This window comes from Palaemon carinicauda, chromosome 4 (assembly GCF_036898095.1).
Source record: "Palaemon carinicauda isolate YSFRI2023 chromosome 4, ASM3689809v2, whole genome shotgun sequence".
NCBI classification, from domain to species: Eukaryota; Metazoa; Arthropoda; class Malacostraca; order Decapoda; family Palaemonidae; genus Palaemon; species Palaemon carinicauda.
In genome coordinates this window covers 69,018,512-69,044,241 of record NC_090728.1, presented here as the reverse complement: position 1 = coordinate 69,044,241, position 25,730 = coordinate 69,018,512, and the positions used below count along the sequence as shown (strand labels likewise).

General features: G+C 39.1%; 1 protein-coding gene across 1 annotated transcript in view; it reads right to left on the bottom strand.

The window, feature by feature from the left end:
- LOC137639491 (uncharacterized peptidase YuxL-like) overlaps positions 1-25,730 on the bottom strand; it is a 185,516-nt gene that overhangs the window by 120,829 nt on the left and 38,957 nt on the right. Inside the window, exons 3-4 of the mRNA XM_068371758.1 lie at positions 12,081-12,149; positions 10,687-10,904 (exon numbers count right to left, since the gene is read on the bottom strand). Coding sequence (XP_068227859.1) covers positions 10,687-10,904; positions 12,081-12,149 — 287 coding nt within the window. The remainder of the gene's footprint in view (positions 1-10,686; positions 10,905-12,080; positions 12,150-25,730) is intronic.

The following is a 25,730-nucleotide window of genomic DNA, read 5'->3' as shown; positions in this document are numbered from 1 at the left end:
ACAGCTATACTCGTCCGTGGCTACTTTTGGTACTCGAAACGTAAACAAACGGGCACCATTGCTAAATGACGTCACATCCGTCCTCATCCTGATGCCAGCTGCTTGCCAATCACCATGATACAGCAGGACAGGGTGGGGCCTGAAAGGCTGGACTAGAGTAGCAGGGAGGGTCCATCAGGACGCCATGGCTATCTCACCCAAAAATGGATTTTTCGCTTCGCTCAAAATCCGTTTTTTGGGCTCAAGCCATGGCGTCCTGATGGAAGAGTACCAGAGAATCAATGTATCGTGATAGATTTCCCCTTGTAGAGTAAGTGCCGAGGGCTTTGAATAAGGTAAGCATAGTGACCTCGATAGAGGTTCCGTGTGGATGCAACTTCCTGCCCCCCCTGGCAGAGAAGTCCCAACGGTCCATGCCGAAGATCAAAGTGGTCATCGAAGGGCTACCCACCCTGCGGAGAGAAGAACTCGGAGACAAGACAGAATGGTTAATATCCATGCAGGAACATTCTCAATAACAGAAAAGTGGTGGTTAGGCACTGTATTTCATAGCTAGAGAACGATCTGGTCTCAAAGATATAGCGCAAGTAAGTATTCAGTTAGGAATATTACACAGCATAGGTGAGTATATAATGTGGATAGAACCTATTATTCTTCATTATTTCAAAAGAAAGGGGATAATGAAACTATGACAACCATGTATTTCATAGTATGAGTAGGAGCGGAGAGAGATGCACAAGTAATAAAATAGAAATTTTATTTCACAATTGCAGGATAGTGAAAATAAATGCAATAAAGGATGTAAAATTAATTTACAAATAAATTATAATGTACATAGTAATGAAAAGACTTCGCTCTTGAATCTGAAATAAAATTTCAAATTATTAAAAGGCACAGGTTCCATAGGAACGTCAGTCTTTAATAAGGATAAAACACATCATGCTCTAGGCATGCGGCACTCATGTGACGACTATGACATTTCACCTTGTAAAGAACAGTCTATAAAAAACACAAAGTGTCCATGAAATCTCTACGTATCACACGAGGGTCAACATAGGCACCCGAAGAGTTAAAGTCCCAAGTAACTCACTGTTCTATGCAGAGTTAATTGCAGGTTTCATAACACTACCTGCGGCTACCACGAAATGTTTGACTTCATGCACTTGTTTCGCGTAATGCTTGAAGAAAACAAGCGAAGATTTCCAGCCTGTGAAACTCTTGAGGCTTTCGAAATCCATGCTCTGGAAAAAATTCAGAGACGATGCGACTTTTCTAGGATCGTGACCTGCGGGTGTACTGTCAGGATCCGCTCTGCGAATGAAGTAGGTGATTTTCGCTCTTAGTTGTTTCAGTGACAGGTCGCTACCCGATGTTTCTCCTTTGAAGAGTTGGCCTCCACCAAAGTCAGAAGTTCTACGAAGATAGACCTTGAGGCTCTCTACCGGACATAGAGAGGCATCTTCTTTCAGGGGGCAGATTCTCCAAGGGCCCCATCTCTTGGTGGGTAGTTCATTTTTCGCGAGAAACGTCGGATCAGGGAAGAGGGTAAGGTCTCCTGAGTCTGTAAACAGGATGTGACCCTCGTCTCTTGATAATGCCACTATTTCGCTGACTCGGGCTCCTGAGGCAAGAGCAAAAATAAATATAACTTTCTGAGTCAGATCCTTGAGAGGGCACGAATCGTTGTCCAAGTTGGAGGCAAAATGGAGCACCTTGTCCAGGGACCAGGAGATAGGTTTTGGTGGAGATGCTGGGCGTAGACGAGCGCATGCCTTCGGTAGTTTATTGAAGATGTCGCTGGACAGATCAATCTGGAAGGCGTACAGTAGTGGTCTAGTCAAGGCCGATTTGCAGGTAGAAATCGTGTTGGCTGGTCAGCCCTGTCCATGAAGGTGAATGAAGAAGGACATGCAAAAATCGATGGTGATTTCCGTAGGATTTTTTGCCTTGACGAATGAGACCCACTTTCTCCAGGATAATTCATATTGCCGTCGTGTGGATTCGGTCTTGTATTCCTCGAGGAAGTCTAGACTTTTCTTCGAGATCCCAAACCTTTTCTTCGCGGCTAGGGAGAGAAAATCATGAGATGAAGGTCCCTGACTTTCGATGATGAAGCGAAGACAGTCGACTTCTGTACTTGCTGGGAGAGAACTGGGCCCGGGAGAGGGATCAGCTTGGGCTGCAGCTCCAGGACCAGGGGGTACCAATTGCTCCGGGGCCACTTGGGAGCCACTAGGGCCGCTGTCCCTTTGAATGTTCTCAGCTTGGAGAGGACTTTCAGCAGAAGGTTGGTGGGAGGGAACAGGTAGATCCTGGACCATCTGTTCCAATCCAGTGACATGGCGTCCACTGCTTCTGCCTTGGGGTCCTCGTACGGGGCCACATAACGAGGAAGTTGAATGTTGTCGCTCGTTGCGAAGAGATCGATCCAAAGTTCCGGGACTTGGTGAGAGATGAAGGAGAAGGATCTTGCGTCTAGAGACCATTCCGACTCTATCGGGCTTGTCCGAGATAGAGCGTCCGCCGTCACGTTGCGGAATCCTTGTAGGTGAACTGCAGACAGGTGCCATTTCTTCTTCTCTGCCAGGCGGAAGATTGGGAGAAGCACCTGATTTATCTGGGGCGATCTCGAGCCCTGACGATTGAGACATCGGACTACCACCGAGTTGTCCAGGGTCAGACGAATGTGGATCGAGGGAGGCGGAGAGAGTTTCTTCAGAGAGAGAAGGACCGCCATGGCCTCCAAGATGTTGATGTGAAACGTCTTGAATAGGGGAGACCATGTACCTTGAGCCTGTTGTTGGTGGGAGTGACCTCCCCAACCCTCCAGCAAGGCGTCCGTGTGGATGTTGAGTGATGGAGGTGGATGTTGAAGAGGGATGGACCTTTTCAGGGCCTTTGCTTCCGACCACGGCTTTAAGAGTAACCGAAGTCTGTTTGGGAGCCGTCTCTTGAGGTCTCTTCGAGCGATGGATGCAGAACGTCTCCAGACTCCCGCGGCATCCTTTAGCTGTGCACGCAGCACTGGTTTTGTCACTGAGGCGAACTGCAGAGAGCCTAGAACTCGTTCCTGCAGACGTCTTGAGATCCGTTTGGATTTCAGCAGTTTTTTGACAGACCCTGCTATTTCTTTCCTTTTCTTCTGGGGAATGGAAAGGCTGTGTGACTGAAGATTCCACTGGATTCCTAACCATTGGAACTTCTGAGTTGGAGAGAGGCGAGATTTCTTGGTGTTTATCTTGAATCCCAGGTGTTCTAGGAACTGGGTGACTTTGTTGCAGGATCTTAGACAATCTTCGGGCGATGTAGCCCAGACCAGCCAGTCGTCGAGGTAGGCCATCACCTGGACGCCGCGGAGGCGTAGCTGTTGAACGATGGCGTCTGCCAGCTTTGTGAAGATCCGTGGGGCCATATTGAGGCCGAAGGGCATGGCCCTGAAGGCGTAGCTTTTCCTTTGGAGTCGAAATCCTAGGTAGGAGGAAGCGTGGTGGTTCATTGGAACGTGCCAGTAGGCATCCGCCAGGTCTATGGAGACCGTGTAGGAACCTTGAGGCAGAAGGGTCCTTATCTGTTGAAGAATCAGCATCTTGAACTTGTTGTTCGCTATGAACTTGTTGAGGGGGGATAAGTCTAGAATGACTCTGAGTTTGTCGGAGTCCTTCTTGGGGACGCAAAACAGTCTCCCTTGGAACCTGGTTGACTTTACCCTCCTTATCACCTTCTTGTTCAAGAGTTCTAGGACATATTCTTCCAGAAGGGGGGTCGACTGTTGGAAGAATTGCTGGAAGGTTGGGGGTGGTTGAGTCCAGCTCCAGCCTAGACCCTTCTTGACGATGCTGTGTGCCCAGGGATCGAAGGTCCAACGATCCTGGAATTGGCGGAGTCTTCCTCCCACCGGAAGCACTTCATTGCTTCTGGTTTCCTGAGGGCTTACTACCTCGGCCACTAGCTCCCTTTCCTCCTCTGCCTCTGGAGGGGCGGCGAGATGCATCTCTGCCTGCACCTCTGTTTGAGCCTCTACCTTTGGGACGAAAGGTAGTTGACTGCTGCTCAAATACAGGGGTGAAGACCGGCGACTGTGACAAGACCGGTTGGGTGACCAATTGAAAGGTCTGTTGTGGCTGAGCTGCCACTTGGGGAGTAGCGGATCCCGGAAACTGCCGTCTCTGTTGACGTTGCTGGGGTTTCGGCTTTGTGGGTTTCCTCTTAGGTTGAGGGCCGTCGTCCTGAGAGGATTTACTTTTCTTCGACATGCCCCATTTGTGGAGAAGGTTCCTGTTCTCCGTGGCGGCCTTGTCAGTGATCTCTTTCACTAGGGAGGAGGGAAAGAGGTGTTTACCACAGATGTTGGAGGAAATCAGCCTCTGGGGTTCGTGTCTCACTGTAGCACTAGAGAACACGAATTCACGACAGGCTCTACGAGCCTTCGTGAAGCTGTACAGATCCTTTACTACGGTCGCCAGATGTGTTTTGGCGAGGACCATGTAGTAGTCAGGGACCCTAGTGTCACCGGCCATGACTTCAAGCTGTACTTTGAGGGACATAGATGCGGCGAGCCTTTCCTTCGTATCATGTTCCCGACGAAGGAGATGATCGTTAAGTTTTGGGAGGTCCTCGTTAAACTGACGACCAGCGACGTCAGGCTCTAGTTTCCCCACTACAAATGTTGACTGGACGTCTTTCCATTGTCTAACATCAGGGGGAGTGGTCAGGGAGAAGGGTCTGCACTCCTCCAGTGCAGGGCAAGGTTTTCCATCTTCCACTGCCTTATGCACCGCAGTGAAGGCCTTTTCCAAAAATGGGAAGGTCACATCGTCTGGTGCGACGTAGGTCGGGTGCTTTTTGCTAAGCGCCGGTAGTTTAGAGCAGGTGAAGCCCCTACTTTTCACCGTATTGGCTAACATAGCCTGGGCCTTCGGGAGATCGAACACGATAACAGTAACAGTCCGGGTAAGCCTCAAAGTTTGGGAAGAATTCCACTTCTTCCAGCGCGATCGACCCGACCTTTTCGCTAATAAAGATCTTGCCCATGGTGATTGGCATGTGCTCGGCATACCTCCAGGGGTTAGTATCCGAGCATGCAGGGAGGTCCTTAACCGAAAACCTTTTCGGTTGCTTCGAACTTCCCATGTTGGACCTGAAGAACTCATGCGTCTCGCGGAGTTTCTTATCCGTGAGAGCCTCAAGCATCTTGAAGATCTCCTGGGTGTTGGATGGGGTAGGATCCGGGGTAGCGGATGTAGAAGGAAGCGATACATCCATCAGTATAGGAGTTGGTGTGGGGGTGGGTGTTGGAGTGACCTCCTGCTCCGACTCAGGGTATTCCACCTGATCTTCCTCATAGTCCAGTTCGTCGCCCATGAGGTTCCTCTCCGTGTTCTCCGACACTTCCGACATACGTTCCACGTTGTCGGAATCCAAACGGCACTCATGCATGGACTGAGCCATGACCACATCCGGTTCCACCACTATCTGGACGGTGGGAATCTGATCTTTAGGGACCACTGAGTCTGGTGATGCCTTCGGGAAAAGCAAGGCCCTCAAATCTTCAGTGGCGAGATACGGTCCGGTGGCGTTCTTCTGGAAGCCACGCACCCACTTGCGTAGCTTCTCTCGAGCAGCGTCCCTTACCTCCGCTGAAGGAGGATCATTGAAAGCCTCAACCAGATGGTCCTTGCAGACTGTACAGTGCTGCGGGTCCCAAAATTTCAGTTCGCCTTTCTTATTGGCGCAGGGGGCGTGGGTCCGACACGCCGAGTGCCCGTAGAAGTGCGGGCGCTTCACTCCACAGAAGTTGTGGTCACATTTCACGTACTCCTCCTGTAAAAAAAAGAGAACATGAGTATACGGAAGTCATAGGAGTGACTTATATTACTCTAAAGTTAAATTTGAAGTAGTTAACTTTTAACTTAACATTAATTAAATTATAACATTGTAATGTTAGAGAGTGGAGCGGGAAATGAAGTAGATAGACACATACTTATGCATCCCGCCCAGCTGGTTACCGTAACCTTATCAGTAGGCAATTTTGTTTGTGACCGAGGACACAAGGCAGAAATCTTCATGGAACGCCAAGGAAGGCAGAAGATAATTCTAGCAGAGATTGCCTGATATGTATATCAAGGACTGAAACCACTCAGACCATTATATTGAAATAGGGGGTAGTCGAAGACCCCCTATGACACGGGTTCCGGCAACCAGCTGTGCTAAGACACACACAGCATGCTGGAAAATTGTGATATGCAAGAAGACAGCACGGCCGTTAATAGAACGGTAAGACAATACCTATCCATTGGGGTAGCCAAGCTATCTGGTTGCAGTGTAGGGCTATCAGCATGTAGTTGATAGCTGGGAGAAGGGGTGCAAGTCTCTTGGTGCCTCCAGAGGGCTCCGGCAGAACGGCGGCACGCCGGAGGCCGCTCCAGCAGAGTTTATGGCATTAGGGAAGACACATAGGGAATTCAGGTGTAATGCCAGCATGGCGGACGCCGGCACAGCGGCGGCACGTCGGCAGGGGGCGGCGGCTCCGGCAGCCGAAGGCTGCCGGCTTGGTGACTAGTTCATAAGATAAGGAAGGGGGTTATGGTATACCCAGACCGCCGGCAATCAATGCCGGCACGCCGGAGGCCGGCCCGAAGGACGGACAACCGAAGCTAGGTAGTGAAAGGGTAGGCCATCGGCTATACACCGACGGAAGGCGGCAGCCCTCCGGTACGCGGAGGGCTGTCGACTAGGGAGGATATCTCAGGAATGTGTCACCAAGGGAGGGCGGTATCGCCGGCAGTAGAGGCGGCAAGGGACCGGCACCAGGACAGGAAGAGAGACAGAAGGAGGGATGGAGGGGTAAGAATACGAACCCCTATAGCATCCCACCTGAGAGAGTGTACCCATGATAGGGGGTGAGCCCTATCACCCAATGGCAGGGGGCCGGCAGTCGGCCGAGTGCCAGAGGAACCCAAGGGAGGGTTAGGGTACACTCAAGAGGGGGGAATCCCCTGCGGACAGATCGCTTCCAGTGGCTAACCCCATAGGACGCTATGAAGGGTATATGTACCAGAGCGGCCTGCCCACAGGAGCTCAAGATAGCCCTATCACTCCACCCTAAGGAGGAGTTGTAGGACTAGGGACAGATGTGTATAGGCTAGCCTATGTATAGGCTAGACCATACCAAGTGATAGGTGGGGAGGGGGGAGAAGAGGGGTCTTCCAAAGGGGAGGCTCTGTACAGGAACGGCCACCAAGGAAGGGAGGACGCTCCCTAGCCTAGTGTAGGTAACCTGCATGAGAACGGTGCATGGGTACCGTTTCAAGCTGATAGTACAGAACTAGCCCCCACCGAGGCCTAACCTAGAGAAGGGATGTTAAACCCCAAGCTAGGTAGGCTGGAAGACATATCGCAAGTTGCAATGAAGGTCAGGTAACCTAACCTCAGCAACCGAGGAAGGACAGGCCGTTTTTCTTTCTCGGACGCAACCCTAAGGGGGGATCATTCCCTTAGGGAGGACAGAGAAGCGATAAATACTCTGATACGGACTTGATCCCCTTACGTGGTAGGGGGAGCAAGGCCACACAGAGGGAATGCCCTAAGGCAGGGGGTGAAGGAAGCATATAGGGGTCCTACATTTAGGTTAGGTTAGAAAGGCACACTATCAAACCGATCCACTATATGGTCCCTGAAGGCGAAAAACACTTGCATCACAGTAAACAGTATCATAAATAATGCCACTATCTTCATAACTTAACTTAGGATCACTGGAATATATCATGCATGAACACTGGTGCTAGGCAATCTGGCCTAGGGGCTAAGCTAGCAATCTAGTATGGTGTCAGGCGATGACCGAATAAAAGAGTGTCAAAACACGATATATAAAGTTCCTAGCTATGAAGACTAAATAACTAACAATATCAATTAGTTAAGAGGCCGGAAAAAGCTGTTCAGGCTAGCTAAATAAGGCATGCAGGGGAACAGCGACGCCATAAAATGGCGTGTCCGGTAGTAGCACAGCTCCGCCAGAAAACATGAAATATCTCGAAAAGTATGAGTTACTTTACGGTCAGAGCTTATATAAACAATACTGGGACCTGGTACTCAACTTTCCAGAAGAAGGCGAGGCTGAGGGTAGCGACATTACGAAGATGCAAGCCGATAAAAAAGCACAAGGGAAAATCCGTCTTAGCAAGGCAAGCTACTAAAAGAAGGATGAGGACGGACGTGACGTCATTTAGCAATGGCGCCCGTTTGTTTACGTTTCGAGTACCAAAAGTAGCCACGGACGAGTATAGCTGTGGAACGGCTCCCCAGCTATTCTCCGCCCCTCCATATCGAAGTGTTAACTCTATATGGGGTGCAGATAGCTATGTGGCGCGTTAATACATGCGTCCCCTGTTGATATACGATGTCTTAAAGGGAAACCTTTAGGATACTCGCTCCAGAAGTTAGAATTCTGTGATAACCTGTGGTTAAATTCTCTGGGAATATCTTAGTAGTTAATATACCCAAGGAAGCTACCAATAAGGAACCTTCCATCAGGACGCCATGGCTTGAGCCCAAAAAATGATTTATGCCTCCAATGTTGTCCTGAATCGTGATCATAACATTCTCTGGTTGTTCTTCCGGAGCGCTCATTTTGTAGTCTTTATATATATATATATATATATATATATATATATATATATATATATATATATATATATATAGTCTTTTCACTCGAAGTGTTGAATAACATATCCCATTCGCATGCCACCACTTTTGTCACATGGCCGAGTGGTAATAGCAACTTAAGGCATAAAAATATGGGAAACGAGGATAATGACAAATGTTACTCTGTATCTTTTCAAACAGTTCTTGTATTTAACAAAAAGTAATTCACAATATTATTGAGCACATAGCTAATCAGTTACGGTAGCGTTGAATTTCATTGAAAATGTTAAAGTCACAATTTACAAAGTTAAATTCAAAATACAAAATCTTCTAAGTGCTCCCTAATATATCAAAGATACAAAGTTCTGGGGTCTGGCAATGGAGAGAGAGACAGTGGGGTTATAGAAAGTTACTGAACAATTTACCTTATACAAATACTGAAATGAATGTCGATAAGGCTAGGATCGGCCTCCGGCGGCGGGACGGTACTAGCGATCTTTAACTAACTGATATCTGGGCCACGCTTCCTCCTTATATTTGGCACAAACCCAGATACGGTATCATGGGTGTCCACTTTTGTTAAGGAATGGCTGCCTGTCCTAATTCTTCAACGGTTTATGTTTCCGTTTCCGCCGCTGCCTCCTCTCTGTCTCCAGCCTTGTGGGAAAGGGATGTGATTCAGCAATAAGACAGATCAGCAAAACATGGGCACCATCCGCCACAACACTTGGCTAACGCAGATTGAGCAATTCAGAGCTTTGAGTTCACAAAGCAATGGTTTTGTGTCTGCATTCATGTCGTTATCATTTGTTTTCTTTAGTTTGTATAACTTCTACTTCCTATCCTGTGACATCTCTCAGGCTTACTCGGGAATTCTCCTCTTGCGTACCGCCAAGGGAATCCTTTTCTTCGGAAAACAAATCCTTCAAGTTCATCACTCCTTCAGTTTTTTTTTTTTTCTTTTTCAACCACTTTCTTCATCATACTCCTAGTCATCACACAACTAAGAAACAGATACGGGTAGTCCTTCTCGAGTTCAGTCATAGGACTATACTTCAATTTCTCCGTTACAATGGGACAATGCACAAACGGCGCTCACCAAGCAAGACCTCTACTTCTTTGACAGCCAATGAATCCTTATATCTCATGCAAGTAATACCTTTTGACAAAATATTTTTCTAGTAATGTTAAGAAACTAAACATTTACTGAATCAATCATCAAAATTTGCAAGGCATATAAAAAAGAAAACTTTACAATAAATATCGATTATGGACCAGAGTTAGTGAATGAGATTAACGAGACAATTCTGTACAACTACGCAAAACTACAGACACTGAAATTGGTAAACGTTTAAAAATACTCTTAAACCACATTCACTCATAGATGCAACTCATTTAGACATTTGAAGTCCTATCTAAGAACCAATCTAAAGCCTGTAAGCATTATCGGTGACTTAGTTGGCAAAGACTCTGCAGCTCCCATTGGTTTCGAAAATAACCCTATCTCAATAATATAACCTTCCTCAATAATCTAGTCAGAGAAAAGATGAAAAGAGGTTGTTGGACAGCCAAATGGGAGAAAAATGATACAATGTGGTGGTGGAAATAATAGTTTGAAATAAAAAACAAAAAATTTAAGAGAATTTTGGGTCGGAATGAGGAAAGAAATGTTCTATGCTGAAGCAATGCAGCTATGTCTCAGCAATCCATCATGAAAAGGGCTTAATATTATGTAGGCCAATTTAGGAGACCTTCAAAGAAAAGATGTTGAAATAGTACTTAGAGGTGACATCCCTTCAATAAATCGTTATAACTGGACCTTTTGATCTTAGATTTTATGGCTATAATGCATTATTCCTTTTCATGCAACAGTCATAAAATACAGTAAATGTAAAAGTTCAGCTTACGCAAGGAGACCATGGAATAGTTTTCTGAAATAGTGCTAATCAAGTCACGTTTAATGTTATATGTGGCTTAGCCATCTTTTCATTTTATCAAGTGTGATAACAGATATTTGCTAGAAAATAATTAAATCAAATCTTTTACCTGAGGGCAATAGCATCCATCAGCATATCTTCTATAGGAAGTGTTTGTTAACAGCTTTGGAATTCCATCATGGCCATCTTGGCGATACAGTCCGCCATCATCACCATTAGAGAAGAAAAGTGTGCTGTTGTAGACGGTAAAAGCTCCTCCGCCATATTCGTGCACATTCGTGCGTACGTCGAAATTCTTTGGGGTCCACCTAACAATATCTTTAGTTTCTGTATCAAAGAATAATAGAAAACTGTCAAAAACTTGGGTTATCTAAGTAATTAGCTGGTTAAATGAACAATTATGGTATTTGTACTATGGAAGTTATGTCCTCTTTAAAGACATCACTTGCCAATCAAATATGCATATAATTTTTACAAAAAGATAAAAACAATTTCTACCATGGGAAAAAAAACATTTGCTGTTATATAAGTGTTAATTTTTTCTCATATATGAAATACACAAATGGTTTGAGATTGATAAGTACAATAATGATATGTTTAATCGTTTAACTATATCAATGAATTATCGAACATGAACAGAAATATATGCAGACGTTATAATACAAGAGATCTGACTATTATTATTATTACTCTTATTAATATTATTACTATTCTTATTACTATTATTTGCCAAGACACAACCCTAGTTGGAAAATCAGGATACTATAAACAGGGCACCAACAAAGAAAATAGCTCTATGAGGAAAGGAAATAAGGAAATAAACTACAAGAAAAGTTCAAGAGTAATAACATTAAAATAAATCTTTCATATATAGACTACAAAAACTTCAAAATAACAAGAGGAAAAGAAATAAGATAGAATACCGTCCCTGAGTGTATCCTCAAGAAAGAGAACTCTACCCCAAGATAGTGGAAGACCATGGTACAGAGGGTATGGCACTACCCAAGAATAGAGAACAAAGGTTTGATTTTGGAGTGCCCTTCTCATAAAAGAGCTGCTTACCATAGCTAAAGTGTCTCCTCCACCCTTACCAAGAGGAAAGTAGCCACTGAAGAAGTACGGTGCAGCAGTTAATCCCTTGAGAGAAGAAGAATTGTTTAGTAATCTCAGCGTTGTTAGGTGTGTGAGGAAAGAGAAGAATGTAGAAAGAATATGCCAGACTATTAGGTGTATGAGTGGGCAAAGGGAAAATGAGCCGTAACTAGAGAGAGGAATCCAATGTAATATTATCTGGCCAGTCAGAGAACCCAATAACTATCTAGCGGTAGTGTCTCAATGGGGGCTGGGGCCCTGGCCAACCTACCTACTACTATCTACAATCAGTAGATGTTTCAAAGTTTAAGCCTGAAATCATATGTTAAGAGTAACACTATAAAAAAAAAAAAAAATAAATAAATAAATAAATAAATAAATAAAAAAAAAGCAACAAGCTGGAAATCTCACCTGGATTATAATGGAAAACGGCGTTTCGACCTTCCTCGCCTCTGACCTGCTCATTCCAGAACACATTACCTGTGATAATTATACAGGTCGTTCTTAGCTGATTAGAGCTTCATAAAATCACTCATACAGTACATAAATAGTTAAACTTTGTTAGTCCCTACTAGAATTTAGATATAAGCTTCTTGGTATCGCTTTTATTATTATTATCATAATGATAATGATAACAATAATGATAATGATGATGATAATGATAATGATAATGATAATGATAATCATATTCATTATTATTATCATTATTATTATTATTATTGTTATTGTTATTATCCTTATTATTTCAGCTACAACCCTACTTGGAAAAGCAGGATGCCATAAGCCAAAGGGCTCCAACAGGTAAAATTGCCCAGTAAGTAAATTAAATGACAGATAAAATAGTGTGCCCTCAAGCACATTAGAAGACCATGGTACAGAGGCTGTGGCACTACCCAAGACTAGAGAACAATAGTTTTCTTTTGGAGTGTCCTTCTCCTAGAATAGCTGCTTACCATAGTTAAAAGAGTCTCTTTTACTCTTAGCATGTGGAGGGTACCCACTAAACAATTATAGTGCAATAGTTAACCCCTTGAGCGAAGAAAAATTATTTGGTAATCTCAATGTCGTCAGGTGTATTAGGAAAGAGGCTACTGTGTGAAGAATAGGCCAGACTTTTCAGTGTATGTGTAGGCAAAGGAAAAATGAGCCGTAAACATAAAAAGATTTCAATGTGGTACTGCCTGGCCAGTCAAAGGACCCAATAACTCTCTAGTGTTAGTATCACAATAGGTGATCGGTGCCCTAGCCAACCGATTACCAACTGTATGCAGGTTTTATATGAACGATATGAAATTGGAATGATTGGTTTGATTTTGTTAACATGTTGCATAAATGTATAATTGTAACTATTTCTGAGAAAATAATTGAAAGGTAAAAAAAAAAAAAAAAAAAAAAAATCCAGTCTAATTGGGAAATTAAATTACTGCAAAATTAGTATTTGCATAACTTACATACTTTATAAAGTTCTCAAACAGCCTTTGAATTTATTGTAGATGTTTGAAGATATACGGCAGTTACGAATTATGCTTTGGAAAGTTGAATAATGTTATTTATTTCATAGCCTCAGCGCGCGCATGTGTGTATGGCTAATGCTAGTGGTTTTATGAAGGATATAAGACTACAGTACTTGTTAAATTATGATGATATCTGTTCGATAAACTGCTTTCTGCTCCCATCATAATATTTAAAATATCATTGTTTCCTCTGAGAGTCGAGGGCTTATTCAATCAATCCTGGAATCTATTTTCTTTATATTCCCTTTGGCAATCATATAGGTCACTCCGTCACTGATAGCAACAAATCTGTACATTTTGGCCTTTTCAAGTTAACACTTATGCCACCACAACAATTATCATTCAGTATTTGGACCCGGTATTTGCAAACAGAATCATTTAAATAACTGGTGGCAATTTCACCATTATCATTCTCTGCTTACGTAACCACAAAATGACCACCAGTCACTTAATTGCTCCTATTCATCATTTTTATGACGTGTTTATTAATAATGGTCATTTCACGAGAAGTCAATGAGGAGCGTGGGTCAGGGGGTCCGTCCCCAGAAATTTTTTAACGAAGAAACACCCTTAAATGCGATTTCCTGGTATCTGACAGCTGATTGTATTAACCACAAAATCCTATTTTCTTTAAAATTTTTATGTGCCCAATCACAATTTGTACACAATGACTGTCATAAAATACAGATAGGCCTACTTAATGAATTTCACCAAAATCATACTAACGATGTTAATTCTTTGCTATAAATTCATTCCCAATATCGATCATGTTAGGGCAATCAGTTTTCTAGGCCTACTATGTTTTTACTTACGATTTATTATATCTATCATTGATTTTTCAGTTCCAATTCCATCTTTTGATTTTTAACGACGTTTGCATTTTTTAATTTTTAGTTTATAGAAGACTATTATCTAATGTTTTAATTGATAATTATGTAAGTTGTCTTTGGTTTTAAACTATTGAGGTAAGGTATGAAGATGAGAACCTCACAGACAGAGAAGTACTTCATATTTTTTATAATACTGTAATAGTATTGAATAATCAAGGTTTGTAAAATGCCGTCCAATTAGCGAAACTATATATATATACATATATATATATATATATATATATATATATATATATGTGTGTGTGTGTGTGTATATATATATATATATATATATATATATATATATATATATATATATATATATATATATATATATATATATATTCAGTGTATACAGTATGTATGTGTTTGTTTATTCGTTTGTGTGTGGAAACTGAACCTCACAACAATGTCAGGACCCTGTCTAGGGAGGAAGACCTTGGTGTGTTACTAAATCAGAAGAGCTGAAAGGTATCAATTGGGATATAATAGGATTAAGTGAAATTAGAAAAACTGGGGAATCTTATATAGAGTTCAGCGGGGGTCTTATATTGTACTTCATAAACATGAAAGTGGGTTTGCTTATTATTACAAATCGTGCAGATAACAGAAGAATGATGTAGTATCAGTGATAGAATCCCAGGAATGATTATCAAACAAAATAAAAATCATAAAATAAAGATCATTCAAACGTATGCACCAATAACATCCAATAAGGAGTTAGAAAAAGAAACATTTTTTTTATGTAGATATAGAGACATCTTAAAAAAAAAAAAAAAAAAAAAAAAAAAAAAAAAAACATTTGTTTTGCGTGACTTCTTTGTAAGGTAGGTCAAAAGAAGAAAAGGGAATCAGCTGTAGGCATACTTGAAGTAGGGAAAAGAAAAATCATAGGAGACATACTTGTAAAATTTGCTGAAACAAATCTAATAATAATGAACACCTTTTTTTTATAAAAAAGAAATATAACAAAGAAAATGCACATGGAGAAGTCTAAACATAGAAAAAAAAACGAAATAGATTTTATTCTCAGTGAATAAGTTAATTCAGTTAAAGATGTAATACTGTTGAATAAATTAAAGTAAAGCCACCATAGAAGTGCGAGAACTAAAACTAGTCTATATCTAAGGAAAGAAAAAAAAATTTTCAAGAAAAAATTAAACACTCCTGTGATAAGAGAAGAGTTCAATTTAGCAATACAAAATAGGTACTCCTAAATACATGATGGAAGCACGCAAACAAAGAAGAAATAAACATTAATTAAACAAAATTTATATTAGAATCAGCACAAGAGATCGTTGGGAAAGTTCCAAACCAAGATCAAGGAAAACTACCAGAAAACGCGAACAAAAATGTAATAAAGAAAACATTGGTAAAATTCAAGTGACATAGAATTAGCAGAACTATCCAAAGTAATAAACATACTAAAAACGCAAGAAATTCGTAAACACAGACAAAATTTGAAGAAGCACTAAAGGAAAGTCTCAAGTTCATGAAAAGAAGACTTGTAAAGCTACTAGCAGATATTTCCTCTAAAAGATGAAAAGGGAAATATTATTAACAAAAGAGATGGAGTGATAAAAATGGCAGAGGTTTACTATACAATGCTATGCAATAGTGATATAAGAAATAACTTTGTCAATAGAAATAATAAAACGCCTGAGCCGGTATCAAAACTATCATTAGAATGAAAGAAAGCATTAACAGGCATGAAAAGAGACAAAGCAGAAGATGGCCTAACAAATTATTCAATAATAGAATGGGGAGATATCATGGTAGCAAATCAGGCTGAACTTTACACAAAATGTTACCAAAACTACTCTATACCTTTAGCTTAGAAAATAGTATAATTATATTATTTCACAAAAAGGGAGACAAAACAGATCTAAATAAATAACACCCAATAAGTTTACTTTAAAAAAAAAATGTGGAATATTTACAAAGATCATATTAAGCAAAATGGAGTGAAAAGTAGACTTTAATCAGCCAACAGGGCAGGCAGGTTTCACAAGCGGATATTAAACATGAGACCAGATCCATGTAACTAACAAGTTAATGGAAGAATCAACCAATTATGACAAACTCTATGTATGGCATTTAAAGTCTATGAAAAAGCTTTTGGCATTTAAATACTGACAAAGATTTTGATTCTGTCAGAACTTTAGCAGTAATGAAAGCCATTCAAAGACGATGAATGGATGATACATATGTGTATATATATATATATATATATATATATATATATATATATATATATATATATATATATATATATATATATATATATATATGTGTGTGTGTGTGTGTGTATATATATAGTATATATAATATGCATAATATATTTAATATACACACATACACACACACATATATATATAGATATATATATATATATATATATATATATATATATATATATATATATAGTGTGTGTGTGTGTGTATATAATTCATATATATATATATATATATATATATATATATATATATATATATATATATATATATATATATATATATATATATATATATGCATATATGTATATATGCATATATATGCATACATATATATATATATATATATATATATATATATATATATATATATATATATATATATATATATATATATATATATATATATATATATACAATATATATATATATATATATATATATATATATATATATATATATATATATATATATATATATATATATATATATATATATATATATATATATACATATACATATGTATCAAATACATATATATTCTTGCGTAAATTACGTATTTCTCATTCTATTCAGTATATGTAAATTTACGTTATTTTTAAGAATTAACTTTTTATTTCACGTACTTTGTTACGAACTCTTACGTAAACTGTTTGAGAGTGCTGTATGATCCGTGCGAGATATGAACAAGGGTTTATGTAAATCTTTTTTTTTTCTATGAGGTATTGTGTCATATTTGTGAAAAAATGTGCAATTCTTATATTTGCCACTTGTTTTGGAAGGCTCTCAAAAACCCCAGGGTTAGATTTTATCTTCTTTTTTCTATTTTGAGGATAAAGGTGGGTGGAGCTAGCTGAGAGAGAGTCATCTTGCTGTTTGTCGGTAAGCGTCCGAGAGAGTAATCATTGGCAATCTTACGCCCTTAGGCCAACTCCACAAGCTTCCAGCTCTCGGATCTCGAATATTCTGGAAGTAGCTAAGTCCATCTATAAGTGCCCCTAAGGATGCATAAGGGCAGAAGAGAAACAGCTGTCATGTGAGAGACCCAAAAGTACACCCTCTCTCTATCCAAGTGCCTATAGTGTGGCTTCCCCAAAGGGATTCTTGCCCAGCATATATCGTGTAAAAACTGCCAGAAATATATGTGAAGTATATTTGTATCGTTACTTGGTTAACTTCACGTAAGCTAAATAGTAAGTTTATTAGTTACTTTGTGTAATTTCTATAATAACTGCCAAGACTAATTAAGGGTGTAAAATTTAATTTCAAGTGAAGCAAGTGATTATATAATTTTCAGAGTGTAATTATTTTTTCTGTCTTAGTGTATGGTTTTATTCAGACTGAATATTTCAAGTCATGTGATTATATAATTTTCAGAGCTTGACATTTCTTTCTTGATCTAAGATTTGTTCAGACTTAATATTTCAATTGATTTATTTTCTTATGTAAATTCTTTCAAAATGTAGTAATTCTTATAGAATATATTCATTTTTGTAAGAGTGTATTATTTCAATCACCATTATTTTCACAGTACTCACTCGTATCTAAGTTAAGGAATCTAAGTAAGAGGTAGTTTTGAATAATTCTTAGTAATAATTACCCAGTGTTGTTTTGAGTGTATTTAGGAGACCTTTGGATATTCAGTGATTTTATATATTGCTGTCTGGAAGTTATATAACTGTCTCAGAGCTCGGGTATTAATATTTTCAGGTGTAACACATTTAATGTAAAAACAAATAGGTGAGGTTGGAACTCGAGAGGGTTGTGTGGCTTGCCAGCCATAATATATATAATATTATATTTTGGCTCCTAGACCACAGGACCATAATATAGTATATTTTTGGTGTCCAGACCCTTGGGATTGAGCGAGTCTGTTTCAAATATTGGTGATAACAGGGCCGTGTTTTGATTAAAGGTTTGAACAGTAGTGTTGATAGGATTTTGTATATTATTAGGATATATTTTTTTGAAGAGGTTGAAAATTATTTGCTAAAGTACAAGATGGCACAGTTTAATATCCAAGAGTTTTTGAATAACACAAATGTTCAGGAATTGTCAGAATCTAATATAACTAAAGCTCAGTGGCTATCTATTTTAATGGCATGTGGTGGCCATGCAACGAATGGAATGATTAAAGCCCAAATCAAGTGTCTAGACGTAGAAGCGTTGATAAACTTGGGAAACTAGTCAGAAGAAAATATTGTTGCAGCTCCTGAACTGTTGGAAGAAGCTGAGGAAGAATTTGTAGCGAAGCAAGGACCAGTTGACACAAACTGAAGGCACGAAAGCAGATAGGGATGTCGAGGCTGAGATTCGACGAATTGCAGCGGAGGAGAATTTGATCAAGTTGAAGATTATAGCAGAAGAAGCACATGTGAAAGAAATGGAGACAAGATGGGAAGAAAGACAGGCAGAAGAAGCATGATATGCAAAGGAAATGAAAGCAAGACGGGAAGAAAGACAGGCAGAAGAAGCACGACATGCAAGGGAAATGGAAGTAAGACAGGAAGAAAGAGGGGTAGAACGAGAAGAAAAAGAGAGAAAACAAGAAGAAAAAGAGAAGGAAGAGGCCAGGGAAATAACATGACATGCAAGGGAGTTGGAGCTTATGCACGGTTAGTAGCACAGACAGAGGTGACCCCTGTTATGCACGATCCTGTGTTTAATGTGATGATTGCCCAGAGGTTAATTCCAAGGTTCACAGAAGAAGCTCCAGAGGAATTCTTCGATCATTTTGAAATGGTCACTTTGTCAATGCAATAGCGTGAAGATAAATGATCAGATAACCCCTGAATATCATAATGAAAGGTTCTGGAGTTTGTGTAAGGACGAGAAAATGACTTTCCTGGACTCTGCTTATAAGGTACGACGATGTTTTGAGAGATGGATAGAGGCTGCTAACGTGAGGGACATGGCTGATTTAAAAGAATTGATAGTACTAGAACAGTATCTACGAGGAATTCCTGAACAAATTCAAATGTACTTGAGAGAGAGACAGAGGTGAAGAAAATTTATAAAGCTGCTTTGCTGAGTGAAGATTATAATATTATCAGTCGTAAACCCTCCTCGGGTATGAAGTATCAACTGTCGCTCCAACCAAGTGTCAAGTATTTACCGAACCATGGAAACCAGTACAGTAATAACTATGTGAACAAGTTCAACAGTTACAGCGGAAGTAGCACTGGTACTGTTCCTAAGCAGAATGTGATAGTACCACAGCAACAATCGTTGAATCGTCCTCCTTCAAGTATCGTTAAAGACACATAGAAAGTTAATATTATCTGTTTTAAGTGTGGAAAGAGAGGCCATATCAGTAAGGAATGTTGGTCAAACCAACCGAAAGCAGCCGCCCAAGTGATTAAGGATAATTTGACTTTACTGAATGCGAAGACGAAGAAACAATTGGGAAAGGTCGAAGAGGAAAATTAACCAGCCAAAGCTTTCACGGCGAGCAGGACAAACCCAAACAGCCTGGATACATTTAAACCATATATTTATGAAGGTATGTTAGCAGCAATAGACGGGAGAGACCGAACCCCGGTCAAGATATTGCGCAACACGGGTTGTAATCATAGTGTGGTGATACGAATAGTACACCCGTTGGTGGAACAGTCTCTCACAGGAGACTGTTTTTTTTTAAGAGAATAGGAGGTGAAGAGGTTACCCCTATTGTTTGTTTGAAACTCATGCGAGTTGGTGACAGGCAATTTTGATTTTGCGGTAAAGAATTCATTGGATATCGAAGGAGTAGACGTCCTGTTGGGTAATGAGGTTGGTCGAGTTCAGTTTGTGCCGTGCACCATTGTAACAGAGAAACCATTGAAGTATAGTCCTATGACTGAACTCGAGAAGGACTACCCGTATCTGTTTCCTAGTTGTGTGACAACTAGAAGTATGATGAAGCAAGTGGCTGCTAAAGAAGAAAAAGAAATCAAAGGAGCAATAAACTTGGAGGATTTGTTTTCCGAAGAAGAGGATTCCCTTGATCCTAAGGAGTAAGCCGGAAAACAAAGAGGAGCGACAGACGAGCAGACAAGTAGGCAAAGAAGAAATGGACTTGGAAGAAATAGAAAATTCAAAGGTAGTAGTAGGACAAGTGTGTAGGAAAATGCTGATAGGATTGCAACAGAAGGATGCAACATTAGCAGAGTTATTGTACCGTGTTGTGGATGAGACGGAGGCACAGAAGTGTCCGACCTATTAATATCTTAAGGATGGGTTAATTAAGAGAAAGCATAGACCCGCTAATATTCCTGGGAATGCAAAATTGGGGATATATCATCAGATATCAATTCTTGCACCGTTGAGAAGACAGGTAATTGTCGTAAAGCATGAGATGGGACATATGGGGATAAGAAAGATGGGGGAAAAGATAATGAAACACTTTTTTAGCCTAGCATGCAAAAGGACGTGAGCCAGTTTTGCTGTGCATGTCACATATGTCATATGGCTGGAGAGCCAAACGAGTATATCAAGAAAGCTCATTTACACCCGATAGAAGTGAGAGAACCCTTCAGCAAGGCAATGATCGATATTGTGGGACCTTTACCAATAACAAAAAAAGGTCATGAATAAACCTTAACCTTGATAAGTCCAGTGACAAGATACCCAGAAGCCATACCCGTTAGGAACATAAGTGCCAAGATAGTCGCCGAGAAGTTATTGGACTTTTTTTTACTAAGTTCGGTATTCCGGAAATCATTCAAAGTGACCGAGAAATGAATTTCACATCAAAACTGTTTCAGGACGTAATGAAACTGTTGGACGTGAAACAACTATCATCTGCTTATCATCTAGAGACCCAAGGTGCTTTAGAAAGGTTTAATCAAACTCTAAAAAGTATGTTAACGAAGTTTGGCAATGATACGGAGAATGAATGGGACATTGGACTACCGTTGATGCTATTTGAGGTACCTAATGCTTATCAAAAAAGCATGGAAAATTGTACAAATGAAATGGTATTTTAACGAGAAGTACGAGAACCGATTAAAATGTTAACAGAAAAATGGAAGAACTGAGAGGAAATGGATGGAGCATATGTCAAGAATTTGAGGAAAAGGATCGGCGAGATAAAAAAAATTCTCCCTAGAAAGCTTGAAGATGAGTCAAGAAAAAATAAAGAAACGGTTCGAAATGAAAAGGAACGACAGACAGTTTTCGGTAGGACAACAGGTATTGGTTTTCTTGCTAATAAGGAGATTCCCACTCACCAACAAGTTCCAAGATTTTGGAGAAGATCAGTGACTTGACCTACGTTATCAAAACCATAGGAGGAAGTTAAAGTCAGAGGAAATTACACGTTAATATACTGAAACACTACTTGAACAAAAACGAGACTGAAGCTTCATAGGTGTGTATTACGTAAACCATACCATCCACAGAAGACGATGGATATGAGGTATGGGCGGTAAGCAAAGTCAATCACTTGTCTATCATTCGGAATTTTGAAGAGATATTAACTCATTTGAACCATGAGCAATAAGAGGAATTAAGCCGATTAATTATAATTTTCCCTGAAATTGTCTCGGACGTCTGGAAACGAACCAACCTGACAAAGCATGAGATACACTCAAAACAACAAAAAGACCATTTAAACAACGACCTTATCGACTGTCAGCGTATCACCGAGAAGTCATGAGAAAAGAAGTGGTCTATTTGTTACAAAACGGATAACCAAACAAAATTCTAGCCCCTACAGTTAACCATGCTTGCTCGTTAAAAAACCGGACAGATCTTTGAGGATGTGTACGGACTACTGAAAGTTAAATTCAATGTGTGGCCAATAGTTATTCATTGCCGCTCATCGACCAACTACTTGAAAATATCGGACAAGTGAGGTTCTTCTCCAAGATCGACTTGTTAAAGGGCTATTATCAAATTCCTTTGTACTACAACGCAAAATTGTTTTCAGCTTTTATAATCCTGTTTGGGTTATATCAATACACTGCCTTGCCATTTGGTCTAATGAATGCCCCAGCTACTTTTCAACGTGTGATGGATAATTTTTCAAGATTGATAGAAGGAGTAGGCATATAGTTGATGATATTGTGGTGTATTCATCAACCTGGGAAGAGCATCTCCGAATCCTGAAGAAGGTAATTCAAAAGCTGCTAGGAGCGTACCTGACGATTAACCTGGAGAAGAACGATTTGGAAAGGCAACAGTTCTGTAATTGGGATTTGAAGTAGAAAGAGGACTAATTGCCCCGGTAGCCACTAACGTCGAAGGAATAAGGAAAGCATCACCCCCTACAATGAGGAAGCAGTCACAACGCTTTTTAGGCAGGATTTTACCGATGTTTTTGCCCGAACTTTTCGGCCATAGTTGCTCCCTTGACGAATTTGACTAAGCCCAAAGAAAAACTATGGACCAGCGGGTACCAGGAATCCCTTGACAGGATAAAGGACATATTAACTTCGAAACCGATAATGAGAGCACCTAATTTCAACAAGAAATTCCTTATCCAAGTGGATGCGTCGGATGATGGGATTGGAGCTGTCTTATTACAAGAAAATGAGGAAGGAATTTTTCACCCATTTGTTTTATGTCTTCAAAGCTGAAGAAACATCAGCGAGCCTACTCAACAGTTGAAAAGGAACTGCTAGCTTTAATCGCAGTAATAAACAAATATGAGGTCTATGTGGATCGACCACAGAATTAGGAGATTACGGTGAATTTGTATCATAATCCTTTAACTTTTGTTATTAAGATGAAAAATAATAATCAAAAGTTAACTAGGTGGTCATTATGTTTGCAACCGTATTGTATAATGTAAAGCATATATCAGGTAAAGAGAGCGTGGTTACAGATTATTTATTTTTGGCTGAATAGATGGATTCAAGCCCAGTATAAATAATCTTTTTTGGAGGGAGCTATCTTACAAAGCTGGTCTAGTGTAGAGTAAATAATTTGTTCATGTATTTTATTTATTTCATTTGTGTTTTAAGAGGAGGATAGTCAGCTCTTAAGATGAGTTCCTCTCATGTAGGTATAAGTTTGGTATATAAATTACATAAGACTTTGATCGTTAATTTCATTGTATTTTTCATTCAAGTCAGTATATGTAAATTTACGTTATTTTCAAGAATTAAGGAGACCGTCCGCTATGTCCTCCATTTTTTTTTCTAATTATTCAAAATACAGCATTTCTATATATGTTTAGACATATATAATACCTTCATCATATAAAAATTTCAAGCCATTTGATCAAAACATTTTTTATTTGTTGGCAAAAATCATGATTTTTTTAAAGGTTTAGGTACATTTTTCTCCACTAATATAACACCAATTGTATTGAAAATCACTCCATGAAAACTCTGTGACAGATTTTCAATTTTGCTTTTTCTTTTTGTTAATCATTTTTTTTTTTTTTTTTTAAATTTTCTTCGTCTAGAAGTAAAATAATCATAAAAAAGAGAAAAATTAAAATAAAAATTCTGGTACAAATAACTGTGGGATTTTTATACCTTTTATTTCAACGATATTTTTCTCTCTAAAATCAAACAATAAATAAGAGAGAAAAATGTACCTAAGTGTGAATAAGTATGGTTTTGAGTTATGAGCTCCCAAATATTTGCTGTAAATTTTCGCTTTTTTCTTACTAATACACTTGGTGTAAGGGTGTCAGGAGTTGCCAGTGGCCTCCTATTGTTGACAGAGTTTTAGTAAGAATGTTCCAGTTTTGTACTCTTTTTCATGTTTCCCTCTCTTTTTTGGTTCTTTTTCGTTGCTCTCTGCTTACTTTTGGTTCTTTCTTTGACCTTAGGTAGCATTGGCTTGCTATAAAGTTCACGAGGACGGGAAAACACAATATACATACAAAGTGGAAATAAACAAACACAAAAGCAACGTAACTTCCATACGTCTTTGGAAACTCTGGCTGTTCTTCCCGTAGACAGTAGTTTGCATTCGCCTACCCTCTACTAATGCATTCCATTTCTGCCAGACGTACGAGATTTCAAAATGCAGACGATGCAGTAAAGATGACATCATCATTTAAAGACCGCTTTATCTTCATTATTTATGAAAATGATGGGTTGAAACTTCTGGAGAGCATGTACGATATATTTCTGCATATATATAAGCAATAAAACCATTTTTTATATTCATATGTTGCTATGTTAAATCCCATGGCGGACTGTACACTTAACTTCTTAGTTCATGTATTTTGTTACGAAGTCTTACGTATTCTATTCAAGAGTGCTGTATGATCCATACGAGATATGAAAAAGGGCTTATGTAAATCTTTTTTATAATTTTATAAGGTATTGCGTCATGTGTGTGAGAAAATACGCAATTCTTATATTTGCCACGTGTTTTGGAAGGCTTTCGAAATCCCCAGGGTTAGATTTTATCTATTTTTTTTTTTTATTTCCAGGACAAAGGTAGGTGGACCTACCTGAGAGAGAATCGTCTTGCTTTTGCGTCAGTACGCGTCCGGGAGAGTAATTATCGGTAATCTTACGTCCTTAGGCTTCCAGATCCTGGACCTAGAATATTCTGGAAGTAGCTAAGTCTATATATTAGCGGCCCCATGGATGCATACAGGCAGAAGAGAAACAGTCGTCCTATGAAAGAGCCAAAATTACACCCTCTCTATCTACAAGTGCCAAGTGTGTCCCATCCAAAACGATTTTTGCCCAGGGTATATCACGTAAAAATTGCCAGGAATCTTAAATTTATGGTGTTGTGGTCAGTGTTAGTATTGTGTATACAAGTTGAAGAATCGAAATAAGAAGTGGTTTGAAATAATTCTTGGTAATGACTACCCATTTTTGTTTTGAGTCTACTTAAGAGACCTTTGGATATTCAGTGTTTTTATATATTGTTGTCTTGGAGTTATACAACTGTCTCAGAGCTCGGGTATTAATATTTTCAAGTGCAACAGATTTAATGTAAAAACAAATAGGTGAGTTTGGAACTCGAGAGGGTTGTATAGCTTACCATCTCTAATAGATAATATTATATTATGGTTCCCACGTCATTGGACCATAATATTATATATGTATACATTTATATATATACATGTATATATATATATATATATATATATATATATATATATATATATATATACATATATATATACATATATATATATATATATATATTTATATATATATATATGTATATATATATATATATATATATATATATATATATATATATACATATATATATATATATGTATATATATATATATATATATATATATATATATATATATATATACATATATATATATATATATATATATATAGATTTATCTAATATATATATACATATATATATATATATATATATATATATATATATATATATATATACATCATACATATACCAAGGCACTTCCCCTAATTTTGGGGGGTAGCCGACATCAACAAATGATAAAAAAATAAAAAAAGGGGACCTCTACTCTCTACATTCCTCCCAGCCTAACAAGAG